Source organism: Theobroma umbraticum, unplaced genomic scaffold, assembly GCF_002168275.2.
Source record: "Theobroma umbraticum cultivar Fairchild unplaced genomic scaffold, ASM216827v3 scaffold_12.1, whole genome shotgun sequence".
Taxonomy (NCBI): Eukaryota; Viridiplantae; Streptophyta; class Magnoliopsida; order Malvales; family Malvaceae; genus Theobroma; species Theobroma umbraticum.
The window spans coordinates 3,799,044-3,817,392 of NW_018397269.1; the positions used below are offsets into that span (position 1 = coordinate 3,799,044).

Sequence of the window (18,349 nt, forward strand, 5' to 3'; positions counted from 1 at the left end):
AAAAGAACTAAAGAAAGACCACCCAAAAAAATTGATGCATGGATTAAAGCAATATAGGGGACTACTAGCAGCTAGCACTATGTAAAGGCTAATAAAAAGGAGTTTAATTAAAGTGGAACAAAGTAGGTGGGTAATGGTATTAGTGGGGATGGTGGCAATATTGCTGTTGGTAAAAAGGAAAAACTAGGTGCAATAGAGCAATATTCGTCAACTAGGAAAGCCTCAAAGTTAAAAATATGGGTGTGGAGAAGGAGAATATCAAGGGAAGTTCTAATGATTAGAGGATAAAATATATTAGAGAAAGGATTTTAAATTCACTGAAAGAAAAAAATGTTGGTGAGAGTATTAGAGTAATAATTTAAAGGGGTTAGTGGGTAAAAAAGGTGATGTGGCACAAAGTAAAATTTTCACTAAAGAGGTAGAATTTGTGGTTAATGTTTATGGTCACTTGAAGATTATCTTTGATGCAAGACACTCTTAATTAGTAGATGTTGCTGCAAATTTGGAAGAGGTGATACCAAAATCAACAGTCAAATGAAAGGTATGTTCAGTATGACTTTTTGGTGGGGTTAATTATTTATTTATGTTATTTTAAATGTGGAATGTACAAGGGTTAGATAGAGGAGAGAAAAAGAAAGTTGTTAAGAGTTTCAGTAATTCAATTAAACCTAAAGTAGTGTTTCTCCAAACTTAGGAAGGCAACTTAGAGTTTGGTAGAGTCTTTATGGATATGAGAGAATATTCAAATTTTAGAGGTTGAGGCTAAAGGAAGATTGGCTGTTTGTTGAGTATTTTGGAGTGTGGACTGTTTTGAGATTGAATTTTCAATAATTGATAAGAGCTATATTTCCATGGTTGATAAGATTAGAGATTTGGCTAATAGATGTTCTCTCAAGAATATTTATGTTCCTAATAATGAAGCTCAATTGATGGAATTATAAAGGAGATTATTAGATGTTATGATTAAGCATAGTGCTTGTTGGTGCCTTGGGGATGATTTTAACATTGTTAAAAATGAAGAGGAAAGAATTAGGGTTGGAGATATCTCTCATTCAGCATATTAATTTAGATATTTTGTTAATATTAGGGGTTTTATGGATCTTCCTATGTTTAAGGGAAAGTATACATGGTGTAATAATTGAGAGACAATTGCTTTTAATTGACTTGATAAATTTTTGTTTAATGTTGATTGGTTGAATTGTGTTAACAGTCCACTACAGGAGTGCCATCCCATTTCTTTATTTGATCATAATCCAATAACAATAGAGTCTAGTGAGGTGAATTGGGGTCCTAAACCTTTCAAAACTTTTAATTATTGGATAGATGAGGAGGACTTTCAGAAATTAGTAAAGGAACATTGAGAGAAAGATAGCTTAAGAAACAATGGTAGAGGAATTGTGTGGTTGAAATTATGGAACTTTAAAAGGGTTATTAAAGAGTCGAAAAGGTTTAAAGAAAGGTTAGTTCAATAGAAGATAAAAATATTGAAGAGGAATTACATGAGTTACATATTGAATGGCATTGAATTGGTGCTAATTTTGATAAAAAAAGATATTGTGCTTAAAAATACCTTTGAACTCTAGGAGTCCTATCAAAAAGAAGAGAGAGTGTAGAAGCATAAATCAAGAGCAAAATGGATTACCCAAGGTGATCACAATAGCAAATATTTCCATGCTATTGCTTCAGTGCGAAAAAGAGTTAATACCATCTGTAGTCTGGTTATAGATGGGAATGAGGTGTAAGAGCCCAAGTTTATCAAAAAAGCAATTAAAAAACACTTTTCGGAGGTGTATAGAAGTAAACTAAAAGTCTAGGTTTTTAATTTAACTTGTTATTTTAGACAGATTTCAGTTGAGTTTAGAAATGGTTTAAAACTTTTTTTTTTTAACAAGAGGTGTGGGAGACAATACAAAGTTGTGATGAAGATAAGGCTCTTGGTCTAGATTGGTTTTAATATGAATTTCATTAAGAGCCAATGGTCGATGATTAAAAAGGATTTAGTGAAGTGTATTGATGGTTTCTATCGAGAAGGAAAATTTGGTAATTGAGTGAATTCATCTTTTATAACTTTGATTCCAAAGGTGTCTAATCTGAGAATGATCAATGAATTTCATCACATTATTCTAGTTAGGTGTATCTATAAAATAGTGGTAAAACTCTTAGCAAATAGGCTAAGATTGGTGATTGAGGAAGTGATTGGAGATTACCAGTTTACTTTTGTCAGAGGTACGCTAATCACATATTGTGCATTGGTTGCTAACGAGATGGTAAATTTGGTGAAAAAGAGTTTAAAAGGTGGTTTAATCCTCAAGGTTGATTTTCAAAAGGTTTATGATTGTGTATGTTAAGAGTTCTTAGCTTTAATCATGCAAAAAATGGGCTCTAGGGATAAATGGTGTAGATGGATTGAAGAGTGTGCAACCATTACAAATGTTTCAGTTTTACTTAATTGTTCACCTACTTTCCCGATTAAACTCAAAAAGTGATTGTGCCAAAGATGTCCATGATCTTTTTTTCCTTTTTAATGTGGTTGCAGAGATATGGAATGGTTTTTTGCTATGAGTAGAAAAGATCAATTTGTGTAAAGGTTTTTTAATAGGTTCAAATGGGAGACAAATTACCTATTTACAGTTTGTCGATGACACGATGTTATTTTGTAAAGCCAATTGGAGGATCTTTTTAACATTCGGAGAGTGTTAAGATGCTTTCAAATGGTGCCTGGTCTTAAAATCGATTTTTTTAAGAGTAATTTGTATGGAGTTAGTGTTGATAATGGAGTTCTTAACATATGGGCAGATGTTATACGGTGTCAGGTTGGAGAATTTTCTATTAGATATTTGGGGCTCCTTATTGGAACTATTCCTAGACAGATTCAGACATGGAAATTGGTATTAGATAGAGTTAAGGCTAAGTTAATAGGATGGAAATCCATATTACTTTCCATGGGAGATAAGATAACAATGTTGAGATTGATATTTGCTAGTTTACCTTTATATTATATATGTCATGGTTTTGGATATCATAGGGGGTGATTTAGAAAATTGAAAAGAGTGGAGGGTTTTAAGGAGCGGGGGAGGTTCAAAGTTGAGAATGCTTATGGTGGATTGGAGTACTATGTGTAATTATTGTAAGAACGGTGGGCCTAAGTTAATTAGTTAGGAGCTTAAGAATAGGGCTTTGCTAATTAAATTGTTGTGGAGATATTGTAATGAGAAAGGAAGTATGTGGAGAGAAATTGTGGATGGAAAGATTAGTGGTGATTCTACGACACTTTTATCGTCCCTTATGATCAATTGGAAATGTTTTACTATATAAAGTGATATTATTAGTCCCTTTTCCTCCATTAACAATTTTTTTATGCATGTTAAATCAAGCTTTGGAGTCATTGTTGGTAATGGGCTTAGTATTTCTTGTTAAGAAGATGAGTGGATTGAGGGTTTTATTTTGAGAAAATGTTTCTTTAAGATGTATGCACTTGCAATTAACGAAGAAGAGAAGGTCTGTGAGTTTGGGGAATAGAAGAAGAATAAGTGGATATGGCATATAGAATTTTGTAGAAATGTGTTTAGGTGGGAAATGAATCAAAGAGACAATCTGTTTAAACTACTAGGTGATAGATCTCTTTATGTGTCACTGCATAATAAGTTGGTATGGAAATTGGAAATTAATTGAAGGTTTTTCATAGGATTCTTTTATAGCTTAGCAATGAGTGAGAGTAAAAAAAGTAATAAGTTGTGGAGATTGGTTTGGTGTGGTATAAGTCCTCATAAGTTAGAGGTTTTCTTGTGACAAGTATTACTTGATAAGGTTATGGTTAAAAAGGAATTGATTAAGAAGGGATTGATTAGTAGGGAAATAGGTACTTTTGTATTATATAATGTGGAATTGAAGACTGTTGCTCATTTAATTTTCACTTGTTGAGAGACTTGGAAAATATGGTGTAGTTGGATTAAGTTATGGTGTTTTCAATGATCTTTTCCTAGGGATGCTAGATCTTTTTTTCTAGCCTAGAAAAGGGTGGTGATTAGGAAAGGCAGAAGAAAGTGCGAGATATGTCCTTTTTTACTATTATTTAGACTGTATGGTTGTTTTGAAATAAATTTATTTTTAAATGAAAGCTTTGGATTCATGAACAAGTGTGTGATGTACTAAATTGCAAGTAACTCATTAGGCACATGCTAGATGGCCTACAATTAATGGTTCTACTCTTGATATCGTGTTAGTTCCAAATTTAGTGAAAGTTCCCAGTAAAGGTCCAAAGGTAGTTGTTGTGGTTGATTGTGTTACACCTCCTGAAGAATGGATGAAGTTTAATGTGGATGGAGTAGCAAAGGGAAATTCGAGGGAGGTGGGAATAGGTGGAGTTTTGAGGAATAACTTTGGTAGATTACTTTCTTTAATTTTATAAAAGTACATGATGCGAATTTGGTTGAACTTAACCCTTTTGCCTAATGCCTTTATCATTTTCTTTTCTTCCAAATGTCAAGCCACACATTAAGTGAGAGTGATTCTTTTAATGTGGTTAAATGGGTTAATGACCTAATGAATGCACCTTGGGAATATAAAAATTAGATAATCAAAATCAAGCACTTTAAAAGAAAGACAATGAATTGGAAGATTATTCACACCTTGTGAAGTGCTAATGGGATTGCAGATTAACTAGTGAAAGATGGAGAACTAAGGGAGAACAATCTTATCAATTTCTTGCCGTAAAGTTGACAAGAAGGAAACTTTGAAGAGTTTTTTTGGTAGAGTTCTTTTTTAATGAGGTTGTGTTTAGTTCTTTGTAATGTAATATCTGGTTGAAGCATACAGGTTTCGCTTTATAACAGTAAGTTCCATGTTGTAAAAGGGATTATTCCTTATTCATATTAATGAATTTACTTATAAAAAATGATAAAGATATTATACCTTAACATTTAAATGCTATTTGTATTGGTTAATTTGAATAGTGGACTGAACTCCTTAGCAAACTAAGGGAGAGGATGTAGATATTAAGAGCAAGGATTGAACCTTTATAAAGCATGTTTTGCAATTCTCTTTACCCTTTACTTTTTATTTTTATTGCATCCACTTTTAGTTATATATTTATTAAATTGTTATCATTTTAATATTTGGCACAATTCTTTGTAATGTTAATTTTATGAAAAGGATGTTAGAAATCCAATTCAACCTCCTCTCTTGTGTTATTCACTCTAATTGAGTTAATAGCATATATAATTCTTTGGATTTTCTTTCATCTAGTCTGACTATTACAATCATATGAAGATAAAGAATACCTTCTATTAAACTCAAAGCTTAAACTAAATAATGTATCTCACTGTATCCAATCGATTGGCTTATAAGGCATACATAATCTCTATCATAATGAACTAAGGCTAACTTAGGATTTAATTAGAAAGGATAGATTCAATTAGATAACCAATCGCATCTAGATAAAAGAACATTGGTGGCGAATCTTCAAGATTTCGGACCCTCATGTTGTGACACTTATTTTTGAACGAGCTTAAGTTTAGCTTTATACTTTTTAATTTGGTTCAAAATGTTTTCTAAAATATTCCTTTTGTTATGAATATTTTTGTAAATATCTATTTACACTATGTATATCTAGGTTTTGATGTAAATTATATTGGATGAAATTTAGGATTTAATCCATCCATCTAATCTCTTAGTATTATTTTTATTTGTAAATTCATTCTAGATAAGGGTTTATTATCTTATAAATAGACCCCTTCACTTTATTTATAAATACACACTTCAATAACATTTTCTTTCTCTCTAAATACTTTATTTCTTTTATATTTCTCTATAGTTGTTCTTAAGATTTATTTCATAACTAGTTATCAGCACGATCCTTTGATTTCTCATGTTTGGAATTATTTATTTTTCATCATTTCCAAGCTTTAAAAGGATTTCAGGGGTTGGTCTTTAATTTTTTGGTTATAACAAATCAGGTAAGTGACTTGATATCTTTTTAATATTTTCATTCTCTAAAAATCAACCTTAATATGAATTTTCCTATCATGTAGTATATGTTATATTTTGTCACTTGATTGAAAAGTGAAATTGCTAATATATAATTATTAAAGAAAAATCATGAATGTTCATTCCCTGAAGTGAATGCAACAACGAGCTATTAATAAAAATTATGAATCTATCCATTTCTTAAAGTAAATGCAACATCATTTTATAATTATAGTCATAGTCATAATCTATCCATTCCTTACGGTGAATGCAAAATCATTTAATAATTATGATCATCATAATAATTTACAATATCACTATCTTAATTCTAAGGATAATTTTGCCAGCAGAAATAGAAGGATACCTTAACCCATTAGGCCATGAGAAGTGGATAACCCATCAAAAGTGAATAAATACTTGTAACCCATCAAAAATGGATGAATACTTTTAACCCACCAGAAGTGGATAAATAATAAAAAAACAAAGGTGAAAAGAATAAAAGGAATATAAAAAACGTATTTACCATTGGTCTCATACCTATTGTACGTTTTGAATTTTATCAAGCATCACCGAAAACTAAAACATCTTGCAATGATTTTAACCATGGTCAAATTGATATAGCATATCAAGATACTTATCCATTTGAAAGAGAAATTGATTATATGATTGGTAATAGAAATATCCATTGTTGATTTTCTTGTCCTGAAAAAGGAATTAATCATTTGATTGGTAATGGAAATATTGGAGAATAAATTTAATAGTAATTGGTATACTTTAGTATAACTATATTATAAAGATGCTTGAATATGTTCTTATTATATTTACATGATATATTCTTTTTATGTGTTTTAATTATGCATTTAATGTTATTTCATATTAACTTGTAAATTTCTTATTGTATATATTTTATTTTATTAAAGAAAAATATGGATATTCATATTGTTGGATCTAAGATCTATGATGTAAATATATGTTTAACAGGCATTGCTACAACTCACACTATATTTAAAGATAAGAAATATTTTTCCCATTTGACAAAAAAAAAAACCAATGTCAATACAAATCTGCTAGTACAAAATTAATTGAAGGCTTTGAAAGAACTCATATTTTACTACCTTGAGAAACAAAGTTTATAATAAAGAAAGAATTATTTTTTATTAAGTCTCAAAGAAGTTTATTAAGTTTTAAATATATTCATCTGAATAGATATCATATTAAGATAATGAATCAAACAGACATTCAATACCTCTATATTACATCTATTATCTGAAGTAGGAGGTGTGTATCGAAAAAAAAATTACTCATTTTGTTCTCTAGATTAAACTACACAAATATTAGAATAATTAAAACTTATAGTAAACCACAAGTTTACCAATGATTTTAATGTTTGGTATGGCTGGTTGGATTATCTCGGATCAATAATGATGCAAAAAAAATTATTAAAAATTAATATGATCAGTCATTGAAAAAACAAAAATATTTTCAATCTAATGACATACTCATGTGCTGCTTGCTTTCAAGGCAAATAACTTATAAGGCTATCACCAGCTAAATTTAAGACTGAATTTCTTACGTTTTTGGTACGTATCCACGGTGAGATGGTGGACCTATATATCCATCATGTGGACCATATAAATATTTGATAATTTTAATCGATGCATCGACAAGATGATCACATGTTTGCTGATTATTAACTCATAATTTGACATTTGCAAGATTACTTACACAAATAATTTATTTACGAGCACATTTTTCTGATTATGCAATCATGACAATTCATCTTAACATTGTTGGTGAATTTACATTTCAAACTTTTAAGAAATATTGTATATTAGTTGGAATAACTATTGAACAATCTGTTGCTTATGTTCATACACAAAATGATTTAGTAGAATCATTTATTAAACACTTCCAACTGATTATAAGACCATTGTATATGAAATATAAACTCTCAATATTTATTTAGGGGCATGTCCTTTTGGATGCAGCAGCACTTGTACACATCAAGCTAAATGAGTCGTTATAAATTCTCCATTATACAATTGATTTATGGTCAGGAGCCAAATATTTTCTATCTAAAAATTTTTGGATATGCGGTATATGTTCCAATTGCTCCACCACAATGCAAAAAGATGGGTCCTCAAAAAAGGTTAGGAATATGTATTGGATATGAATCTCCATCTATAATTAAATATCTAAAACCCTCAACAAGAGCTTTATTTACTACAAGGTTTGTTGATTGTCATTTTAATAAAATAATTTTTTCAATATCAAGTGGGAAAAAATAGCAACCGGGAAAAAGAAATTTCTTAGAATGAATTATCATTATGTAGTTTTGATCCTTGCATTAACTTGAAGTTCAAAAGATAATTCTTTAGCAAAATATAGAAAATTAGTTGCCAGATGAATTTATTAACCTAAAGAGAATAACTAAATCTTATATACTAGCTATAAATGCTTCTATTAGCATTGATTTCTTTGTTAGATAAGGCACGTTAGAAGTGTAGAGACCAATCAGTTCTAAAGATAAAATCCTTGAAAAGAAAAATAGCAAATATTCAAGATGGTCAGAAAGAGGAAATTGGAATTCTAGAAGAGACCCCTGACATAATTGTTAAAAATTTCAAAAGAAATTTAGGTATCTAAAATCATTGAAAATAAAGAGATCTTAATCAATTATGTCATGACGGGAAAAGATGGAATTGGAATGAAATAAACGTTGATGATTTTTTTGAATATAATGTAGCACTCAATATTATGAAAGAAAATGAGAATCTTGAACCTACATCTGTTGAAAAATGTAAACATAGAAATGATTGATCAATGTGAAAAGACACAATTAAAGAGGAGTTGTATTTAATTGCATAACATGAAGGTTTTGGACTTGTAGTTCGTACATCAAATGGTATAAAACCAATGAGATATAAATGGGTATTTGTGCGAAACGAAATGAGAAAAATGAGATTATGAGATATAAAGCATGACTTGTTGCACAAGGTTTTACCTAAAGACTTAATATTATGAGATATATTCTCTCATGGTGGATGCAATTATAATTTTATATTAATTAGTTAGCAATAAATGAAAAGATTTAAATACATCTAATGAATGTAGCTACAACCTATTTATATTGGCTCATTTGATATCAATATTTATATGAAAAAACCTAAAGGATTTAAATTGCTTGAAACACAAAATTTGAATCGTCGAAAAATTTATTTGATCAAATTAAATAAATCTGTATCTGTTAAAACAATTTGGATACATGTGATATAATCGCCTTAGTGAATATTTGTTAACAAAAGGCTATAAAAATGATCTTATATGCCCATGTGTTTTTATAAAAAGATTCATATATCAATTTTTGATAATTTGTTGTTTATGTTAATGAACAAAACATTATTGAAACTATTGAAGAGTTATCAAAAGCCATAGATTACTTAAAGAAAGAATTTGAGATTATAGACCTTAAAAAAATAAAGTTTTATTTGAGTCTTCAGATTGAACACTTGACAAATAAAATTTTTGTCTATTAATCTAATTATATAGCAAAATAGCTAAAATAATTTTGTATGGATAAAACACATTTATTGAGTTGTAAGATCACTCGATGTGAAAAAGAATCTTTTCTGACCACGTGAGGATAATGAAACACTTCTTAGTCCTGAAGTACCATATCTTAGTGTAATTTGAGCACTAATGTATCTTGCTAGGAATACACAACCTAATATATTATTTGTTGTAAATTTATTAGCAAGATATGGTGCTTTTATAACTCGAAGACATTGGAATGGAATTAAATATATACTTCAATATCTTTGAGGAATAATGGATATGGGATTATATTATTCAAATGCATTAAAATCATATTTAATTAGTTATGCAGCTGTAGAATATTTATCTAATCCACACAAAGCTCAATATCATACATGTTGCTTATTCATAAGTGAAGGTATGACTATTTCATAGTGTTTTGTAAAACAAACCATAGCTATTACTTCTTCTAATCTTGTAAAAATTTTAGCAATTCATGAAACAAGTCATGAATGTGCCTGGTTAAGATCTGTAACTTAACATATTTGAGAAATGTGCAGCTTGTCAACCAAGAAGGAAATTCCAACAATGTTATATGAGGACAATGTCGCTTGCATAGCGTAATTAAAAGAAAGATACATTAAAAGTGATTGAACAAAATATATTTTGTCAAAATTCTTCTTCACTCATGTTATCCAAGAAAATGGTGATATTAATGTTCAATAAATTCAGTCAAGTGACAATCTAGTAGATTTGTTCATCGAAATCATTCCTATTACAACATTTGAAAAGTTAATACAAAAGATTAGAATACATCATTTTAAAGATTTTTATAATGCAGTTATCAACGGGAGTAAAATACACACAATACTCTTTTCCTTCATCAAGGTTTTTTTTTTTATAAGGATTTTAATAAAGCAGTATTTTAAAAGCGTTTTCTTGAAAAGAATTATATACTCTTTTTCCTTTACTCTAATTTTTTCCCATGAAGTTTTTCCTTGTATGGTGTTAACTAGACATATTCTTGATGCAATAGATATTCAAGGGAAAGTGTTATAAATACTTTTGTGAATATCTATTTATACTATGTAAATCTAGATTTTGATGTAAATTAGATTAGATAAAAATTAGGATTTAATCTATCTATTTAATCTCATAGTATTATCTTCATCTTGTAAATTTAATCTAGATAAGGGATTATTACACTTCAATAACATTTTCATTCTCTTTAAATACTTTCTTTTTTTTTATTTCTCTATACTTTCTTAATATTTATTTCATAACAACTTTATTTTTTTCATATATATATATTATTGTTAAATTTTGATTATTTTTTAACCAAATCAAAATGCAAAATTATAAATAACATATTTATAAGATGATATATATAAATTATATGATTTATTAATAACATATTTTTTATTATTATTATTTCTCTCAATAGCCATTGTAGTATGACACAATCTCCTTACATGTACACGAACACCCCTCAAAACTCGTGACAAATTGTGAAAAAAATTAATTAATAAATAAAACATATTTCAATATTTGAAAAAAAAGTTTGCACCCTCAATTGAGTGTGGCAATTTGACAATTCTAGTTGCAAATGGGGGCCATTTCGGCTCAATACACGTATGGATAATTTGTGTTTTGATATAATAAGGTTTTAAATTCATTTTTTTAAATTAACACAAATTGAATATCATTTTTATAATAACATATATAATATTTATAATTTTTTTTAATTCAGTGAAACATCAAAATAAGAAAGTACAATACATTTTGCCTTCTTATCTAATTTAAGGTGTAGTTCGTTTTAAGTTCGAGTCAAGATTGATTTAATTTTGGTTAACTTTGAATTTAGGTTAGTTTTTAAATTCGGATAAGCTTTGTTCTAACATAAAAAATACATTAAAAGTGACTTGACATGCACAAAGAAAGAAAAAACTAATTTTTTTTTGAATTTTTAAGTAACGAAATTCCTTTGACATTTTTAATTTAATTAATAAGTTATAACATTCAAATGAATTACGTATGTTTATGCACTTACTATTTAAACTGTTTTCTTTTAATTTTTTGTTTATTGCTTAATTTTGTTATTTAATTAGAGATAAGTCTTTTTTTTCCCTTATATATACTATTATCATGTCAAAATTGAAGTAAAAAAATTTTAAAATTTTACATAAGATTGATATTATGTTATTATACTATACAAGAGAATTAGAATTTAGATATTTGACATTGCCATCAAAGTTTATTTAAAGAATTGAATAGTCTAGAATGACAACACCTATCATATATGTAAGATGAACCCAAAAATAAATTGCATGGACAAATAAAATCAAAGAGGGGGAGTACCTTATATCAAGCAGCAAGACAGAATTGAGATTTGGATAACAATTTTAATTTTAGTATTTTAATTTTTTTTTGTTATAACAAAAAAAAGTAGGAGAGGAAAAGAAAAGAGAAAGCATAATATCTAAAAACAACTCTCAATTATACAAAAAAAAATTCAAATAGGTTTTTATATTTTTTATTTTGCTCAATCAAATTTTTATATTTTTATTTTGAATCAAATAAGTTTTTATATTTTTATTTTGAATAAACAAAAACTTTTGTGGTGTCGGTTATTAGTTTATATCACGTAATGTTACCGTGACATAATATATTGATGTGATGTGATGATATATAATCATATTATATTTTTTACTTTTCATATTAACATCATGTCAATATTATATTAATATAAAATAACAAAAAATATTTTTATTAATAATAAATAATCAACTATTAATTATAATAGTTTGTTTGATCAAAAATAAATGCATTGTCACTTATAAAAATTTATTCAATTTAAAATAAAAGTATATAAAATTAATTAAATATAATTAAAAAAATAAAAATTTATTTAAATAATACTTATGAGTTTTTTAATAAAGAAAAAAAAACTATGTAATAATTTAATGATTCATAGCTGTAGAGCAGCCAAGTGATTGGAAAAGAAATAAAAGACATGAAAGCAATTTTTATGCAGAGAGAATGTGTTTGCACAAATTTCATGCAAAAACAGCCTTCAATCATCAATAGCATTTATTCCACAGTTCCCAATTCCCTTCAAACAGACAGACAGTCCGCTCTTCTTTTTCTCAGCCGCCTCGCTATTGGCAGATTGCCATCTTCCTTTTGCCTTTGGCTCTCTTTTTCCACCTTCTCTCGCTTTTTATCATCTAGTTTTGAGCTTATTCTTTTTAGATCTTTGAGAATGTAAATTACCCATCACTTCTAGTCTATTTTTATTTTATTTTTATAAAGACAAGAAACAAAAGTGCTTATTCCATCATTTCTTCTTAAAGCATAGACATAGTGTTTTGAAATATAAATAACTAGTCCATTAAAGCTTTAAACTTTTAATTTATCCACACATAGCTTTGTGTCACAAGAGAGAGAAAAGGCAAAGTGATATCACATGCAAACCACTTTCACATACAAAGACCAATATTTTCCCTCACTAACAAGAAAAGCATAAACCCCACTTCTCACAATATCTCAGCAAAGACCAAACATCCTCTTTGGTTCCCCATCCATAATATAAGCCAGAAAACTGCGGCCTCATTTTGGCAGCTGATACTTTACTTTACCATACCGATAACAATTCTCTGCTCTGCAGCAGCAGCATCGTTTGTCTTTCTATCCGGATGAAACCCACCGAGCCTGAAGCTCTAACATTCTGATTTCTCATTTTCTTTCTTCCCAGAACCAATCTTTGAAACCTGTTTCTCCTGTAAGAGAGTGTATTGATAGCCTAAACACAAAGAAAGATGAGAGCAGGAGTTTGCACTGTGCAGCAAGCTTTAACTGCTGAGGCTGCAAACCTAGTGAAGCAAGCAGTTGGTCTTGCTAGACGTCGTGGTCATGCCCAAGTCACGCCTCTCCATGTGGCGAGTGCTATGCTTGCCTCTTCTACAGGTCTGCTCCGAAGAGCTTGTCTTCAGTCTCACTCTCATCCTCTCCAATTTAGAGCTTTAGAGCTTTGCTTCAATGTTGCACTTAATCGCCTCCCTGCATCCACTTCTAGCCCTCTCTTAGGCCCTCACTCCCATCATCCTTCCCTCTCCAACGCCTTGGTTGCCGCCTTCAAGCGTGCTCAGGCTCACCAACGCCGAGGCTCCATTGAGAACCAACAGCAACCTATTTTAGCTCTCAAAATAGAGTTAGAACATCTCATAATCTCCATTTTAGATGATCCCAGTGTTAGTAGGGTCATGAGAGAAGCTGGTTTCTCTAGCACCCAAGTTAAAAGCAAAGTGGAACAAACTGTGTCCTTGGAGATTTGTTCTCAAAGTCCCTCTGTCTCCGCGAGTTGCCAGACTAAGGAAAGCGCCAAGCCCCAAGTTCTTGGTGCTAACGTGTCTCATTCTATGTCCTATGGTCAGGTTGGGTTTGGGTTGTCATTAAGCAAACCGCTAGATCAAGTTAGGAATGAAGACGTAACAAATGTTTTGAACACAGTAGTGAACAAGAGGAGAAACACAGTGATCATAGGAGAGTGTGTAGGCAGTGCTGAGAGTGTAGTTAGAGGGGTAATGGACAAGTTTGAGAAAGGGCAAGTCTCGGGGGATTTAAGATACATGCAGTTTATCAGTCTTCCACTTTTTTCATTGAGAAATCTTCCCAAAGATGAAGTGGAGCAGAAGCTTGTAGAACTTAAGTGCCTTGTGAAGAGTTATATGGGTAGAGGGGTTCTCCTATACTTGGGTGATCTCAAATGGATTTCAGAGTTTTGGTCAAACTGTGGTGAGCAAAGAAGAAACTTCTACTGTCCGGTGGAGCACATAGTCATGGAGCTTAAAAGATTGGTGTGTGGAATTAGGGAGACTGGAAAATTGTTTCTTATGGGAATTGCAACTTTCCAAACCTACATGAAGTGCAAAACAGGCTATCCTTCTCTTGAGACAATTTGGGAACTTTATCCTCTTACAATCTCAGTCGACAGCTTGGGCCTCAGTCTTAACCTTGACAGGTAAATCCAATGGCCAGGAAACTAGATATTTGTTTTGAAATCAATAATAATTGAAATGGTATTTGATACTCTCCAGCTTTTTTACTTTTTCCAGAAAAAAGGCTTCCTTGTTTTACCTTTCTTTTTCTCCTCTTTACATGTGTGGCACTGATGTTAATCATGCTTTTTCGTTTTTCTTGATTCCAGTGACTCTCAGCCTCAGCATAGGAACAAAGCAACTATAGATGGTATTAGTTGGCCACTGCATGAAGCTGGAGTAAATAAGAACCAGACTTCCTTCACGGCTAGATTGCTCAATTTTGATAAGGAGGCTCAAAGCACTGCAAGCAGTTTCCAAAAGAAGGAGTCCATCACTGCAATCGTCTCTTCCACTTCAAGTTTGCCTTCATGGCTCCAAAACTACAAGGAAGAAAGCAAAACAAACGGTTCCCATGATAAGGTATCCTCCAGAGTACTACACATGTAGAATTAATCATACTATACATCTGGATTGCAACAAGTTGAGATTTACATTTCTTTTGCTTTCTCTGTATCAGGATTCAGTCGATGTCAGGGATCTGTACAGGAAATGGAACTCATTTGGAAGTTCAGCCAGCAAGGACCACGACAACACTGAGGATGCTCTTAACATTTCCCCATTATCTTCTTCTTCCCCAAATTCAGCCTCCTCACAAGAGCGAAACGCAAACTTGCATAAGACTAATCTTAGGTGGCCAGTCATTTTTGAACCTAAAAAGTCACCCAAAGAACACCAGTTTTGGGTATCCGAGAGTGCAGACGAAGGGTATGGTCTCCCCTTGAGAAATGATGCTAAGCCAGACCTCCTCTCAAATCCCAACTCTAGCCCAAATTCAGCTTCTTCAAGTGAGGCAATTGAGGAGGATATTGATGGCCTCAACGAGTTCAAGATTCTTAATGCTGAAAACCTGAGCATTTTATGCAATGCATTGGAGAAAAAGGTTCCACGGCAGAAGGAGATGATTCCTGAGATTGTTAGCACCATCCTTGAATGCAGGTCAGGCGTGAGAAATTCTAAAAGCTGGTTAAAGCACAGAGAGCTCAAGGAAGAAACTTGGCTATTCTTCTTAGGTGTTGACTATGAAGCAAAGAAGAAGATTGCAAGGGAGTTAGCCAGACTCATTTTCGGTTCTCAAAGCAACTTTGCCTCAATAAGTCTGAGCAATTTCTCATCAACAAGGGCAGATTCGAATGAAGAATCCAGCAACAAAAGGAAGAGAGATGAGTCAGGGAGCAGTTATCTTCAGAGATTTGGTGAGGCATTGAATGAGAATCCCCACCGTGTGTTCTTTATGGAAGACTTGGAACAAGTTGATTATTGTTCTCAGAAAGGCATTAAGCAAGCAATTGAAGGCGGAAGGATAACACTTTCAGATGGTGAGACTGTTCCTCTAAAGGATGCGATTATCATTTTCAGCTGCGAAAGCTTTAGTTCAGTGTCAAGAGCTTGTTCTCCCAGGGGAAAGCCAACAATGGTTGAGACAGAAGAGAAGGGAAACAGAAAGGAAGATATGGAGCAGCAAAACTCCTCTGTCTCTCTAGATTTAAACATCGCCATTGAAGATAATAGTGCAGATGAAAGTTCGGGTATTGGTGGCATTGGAATTCTGGAATATGTGGATAAACAAATCATTTTCAGAGTTCAGGAACTGTGACATGAGAAGAACACTGATTGACAGATTCCATAGATGAGGCAAAATTCTTTTTCCTTTCTTTTTTTTTTTTTAAAAGCTTTTTTCCCTTTTTTTGTTCCTTTTTTCTCTTATTTTTTTTGTGTGATAGAATTATGGGGAGGGCAAAAGAAAACATCAAACTAACATGGGTTTACAGTGAAAGGGGCTACAATATATCAAGGGGGTGGAATGATAGAGAGTTAGCAACGTAGAGCTACTTTGTATAATTATGTATCTTTGATCCTGTTATTAATATATATAATTATGTATCTTTGCTACACTTTTAATTGTTGTTTTGCATAAGGTTTTATTTATTTCATATGAATTTCTAAGCTATATCCCAATATACTTGAAATCGCAGCATATTGTAATTTATATTGGTTAAGTGATGTTAGACAAGTTGGCGAATGCGTATGCTTACTTCTTTGCTACTTCTTCAACTTATTCCTTGATTGTTTTGGGGTTAGGGCCTATTTCATGCAAGTACAGTTCTTAATTTGTATTAAACAAGACAACTATTTATACATTACTACAATAACCAAGTTTTAAAGCATGGGAACAGAACTATCCTACATTTTTGTATTTTAGGTGCAATGCCATGCACATGTCTTAGATCGAATGAAGACTTTTATTTATAAATTCAAGTTCCATCTCATTTTTTACTAGTGTACAATTGTGCAGTATCCTCGATGCATGATTCTTTTTACCCATAAAAGAGAGGGACTCACCTTGATCTTACCTCGACCCTAGTAAGTTATAATATTGCTTGTCATAGGTTCACGTTTTCAATTAAAAAAACATACTTCTTATGTGGAGAAAAGTTTTTATTTATAAGCTCAAGACTCATCGCATTTCTTATTAATGCAAAATCTGTGATACGCACCCTTCAACTAATATGTCAACTACATTATGTTTGAAGAACTGAATCAAGTTTCATGCCGGTTCAATGCATACCTCATTTCCCCCTTTTTGTTAATAATATCTAAAATATCAAATGAAGAATATGCTTTCACTATACGTGCAATATTAATGTTATTTTGCATGTGAACATTGGCCTTTCATGCTTATGACATCCTATTCTTAGGTTGGCATATTGTTCGAGTTGAGAAATATATATAACCTCTTAAGACTCATCAAAGGACGTTGTTGCATTTCTTGAGTTGACATGATCTTGATTCTTTATTATTTATTTTTCTACAAGTGTACACTAAGACAGCTTTTCTTTTGAACCAACAATTTATATAAAAGAAGATACATATATTTACCATTTTGTTTTGGTGTACTATTTCAGAATTTTCAACCTTAATATTTCTTTATATATATGCATTTCATAGATTCTTATATAAATACAAGTTACTATAATATTTTAAACATCAAATAAATGAGACTAATATAAAAATATTTTACAAATGTAAAAGAAGTTGCCATTAAACAAGTGCAATAACTAATTTCTATATATACGTACATACATTTATATATATATATGGATCAAAATCATGCAAAAATAAAAAAGTATTGGTGGACAAAAAACTAAAATAAAAAACAAGATGTATCGGTTCAAATAACATTTTCCGACCAATATAGCTGAAACAACTAATACGAAGTGGTACATGTCTCGGTACGAATGGTAAAATGGAACAAGAGGTAAGTGTGATGGTTAAGATTTACATAGAAATTCTCAACCACTTTTTTTAAAAAACTTAAATTTAAATTTTGATGATTCAATCATGTTATTTATTCTTAGAAAATTACTTAACTAAGTGATATTTGAATCCGTGCCGACGTTTATGTGTGTATATAGAGATTTGTTAATATGGAATTGGTCGGAAAAACTATTAGAAAGTAAAAGAGACGTGATTCGTAACGTGAGAGGTATGCAAAGTGGAGAGTATGCTTTTAAGATGGAACAACAAGATATTCGTGTATAGAAAAATTAGAAGAAAGAACACTGCTTTTCATGAATGGATAGTTGATCTCACTTTTCTTTTCTTCCTTTGGGCTTTTTAAATTCAGTTGTATTGCAACCTAACATTCCCCGACTTTGAAAAGTATCGGCGGGGATCAATAACTCCAAAAACAAGATCATTTTATTTTATATAAAATTGAAACAAGAAGCATCGAATCTTTAGACCATAAAGAT

The 18,349-nt window shown here is 30.9% G+C and overlaps 1 protein-coding gene across 1 annotated transcript; it reads left to right on the forward strand.

Annotated features, from left to right (window-relative positions):
• The first annotated feature begins 13,037 nt into the window (after positions 1–13,037).
• LOC110425745 (protein SMAX1-LIKE 3-like) lies at positions 13,038–16,487 on the forward strand. Its single transcript, XM_021440735.2, has 3 exons — positions 13,038–14,518; positions 14,705–14,957; positions 15,055–16,487. The coding sequence occupies exons 1-3, from the start codon at positions 13,317–13,319 to the stop codon at positions 16,189–16,191; spliced, it is 2,592 nt and encodes an 863-aa protein (XP_021296410.1). The 5' UTR covers positions 13,038–13,316; the 3' UTR covers positions 16,192–16,487.
• The last annotated feature ends 1,862 nt before the right edge of the window (positions 16,488–18,349 follow it).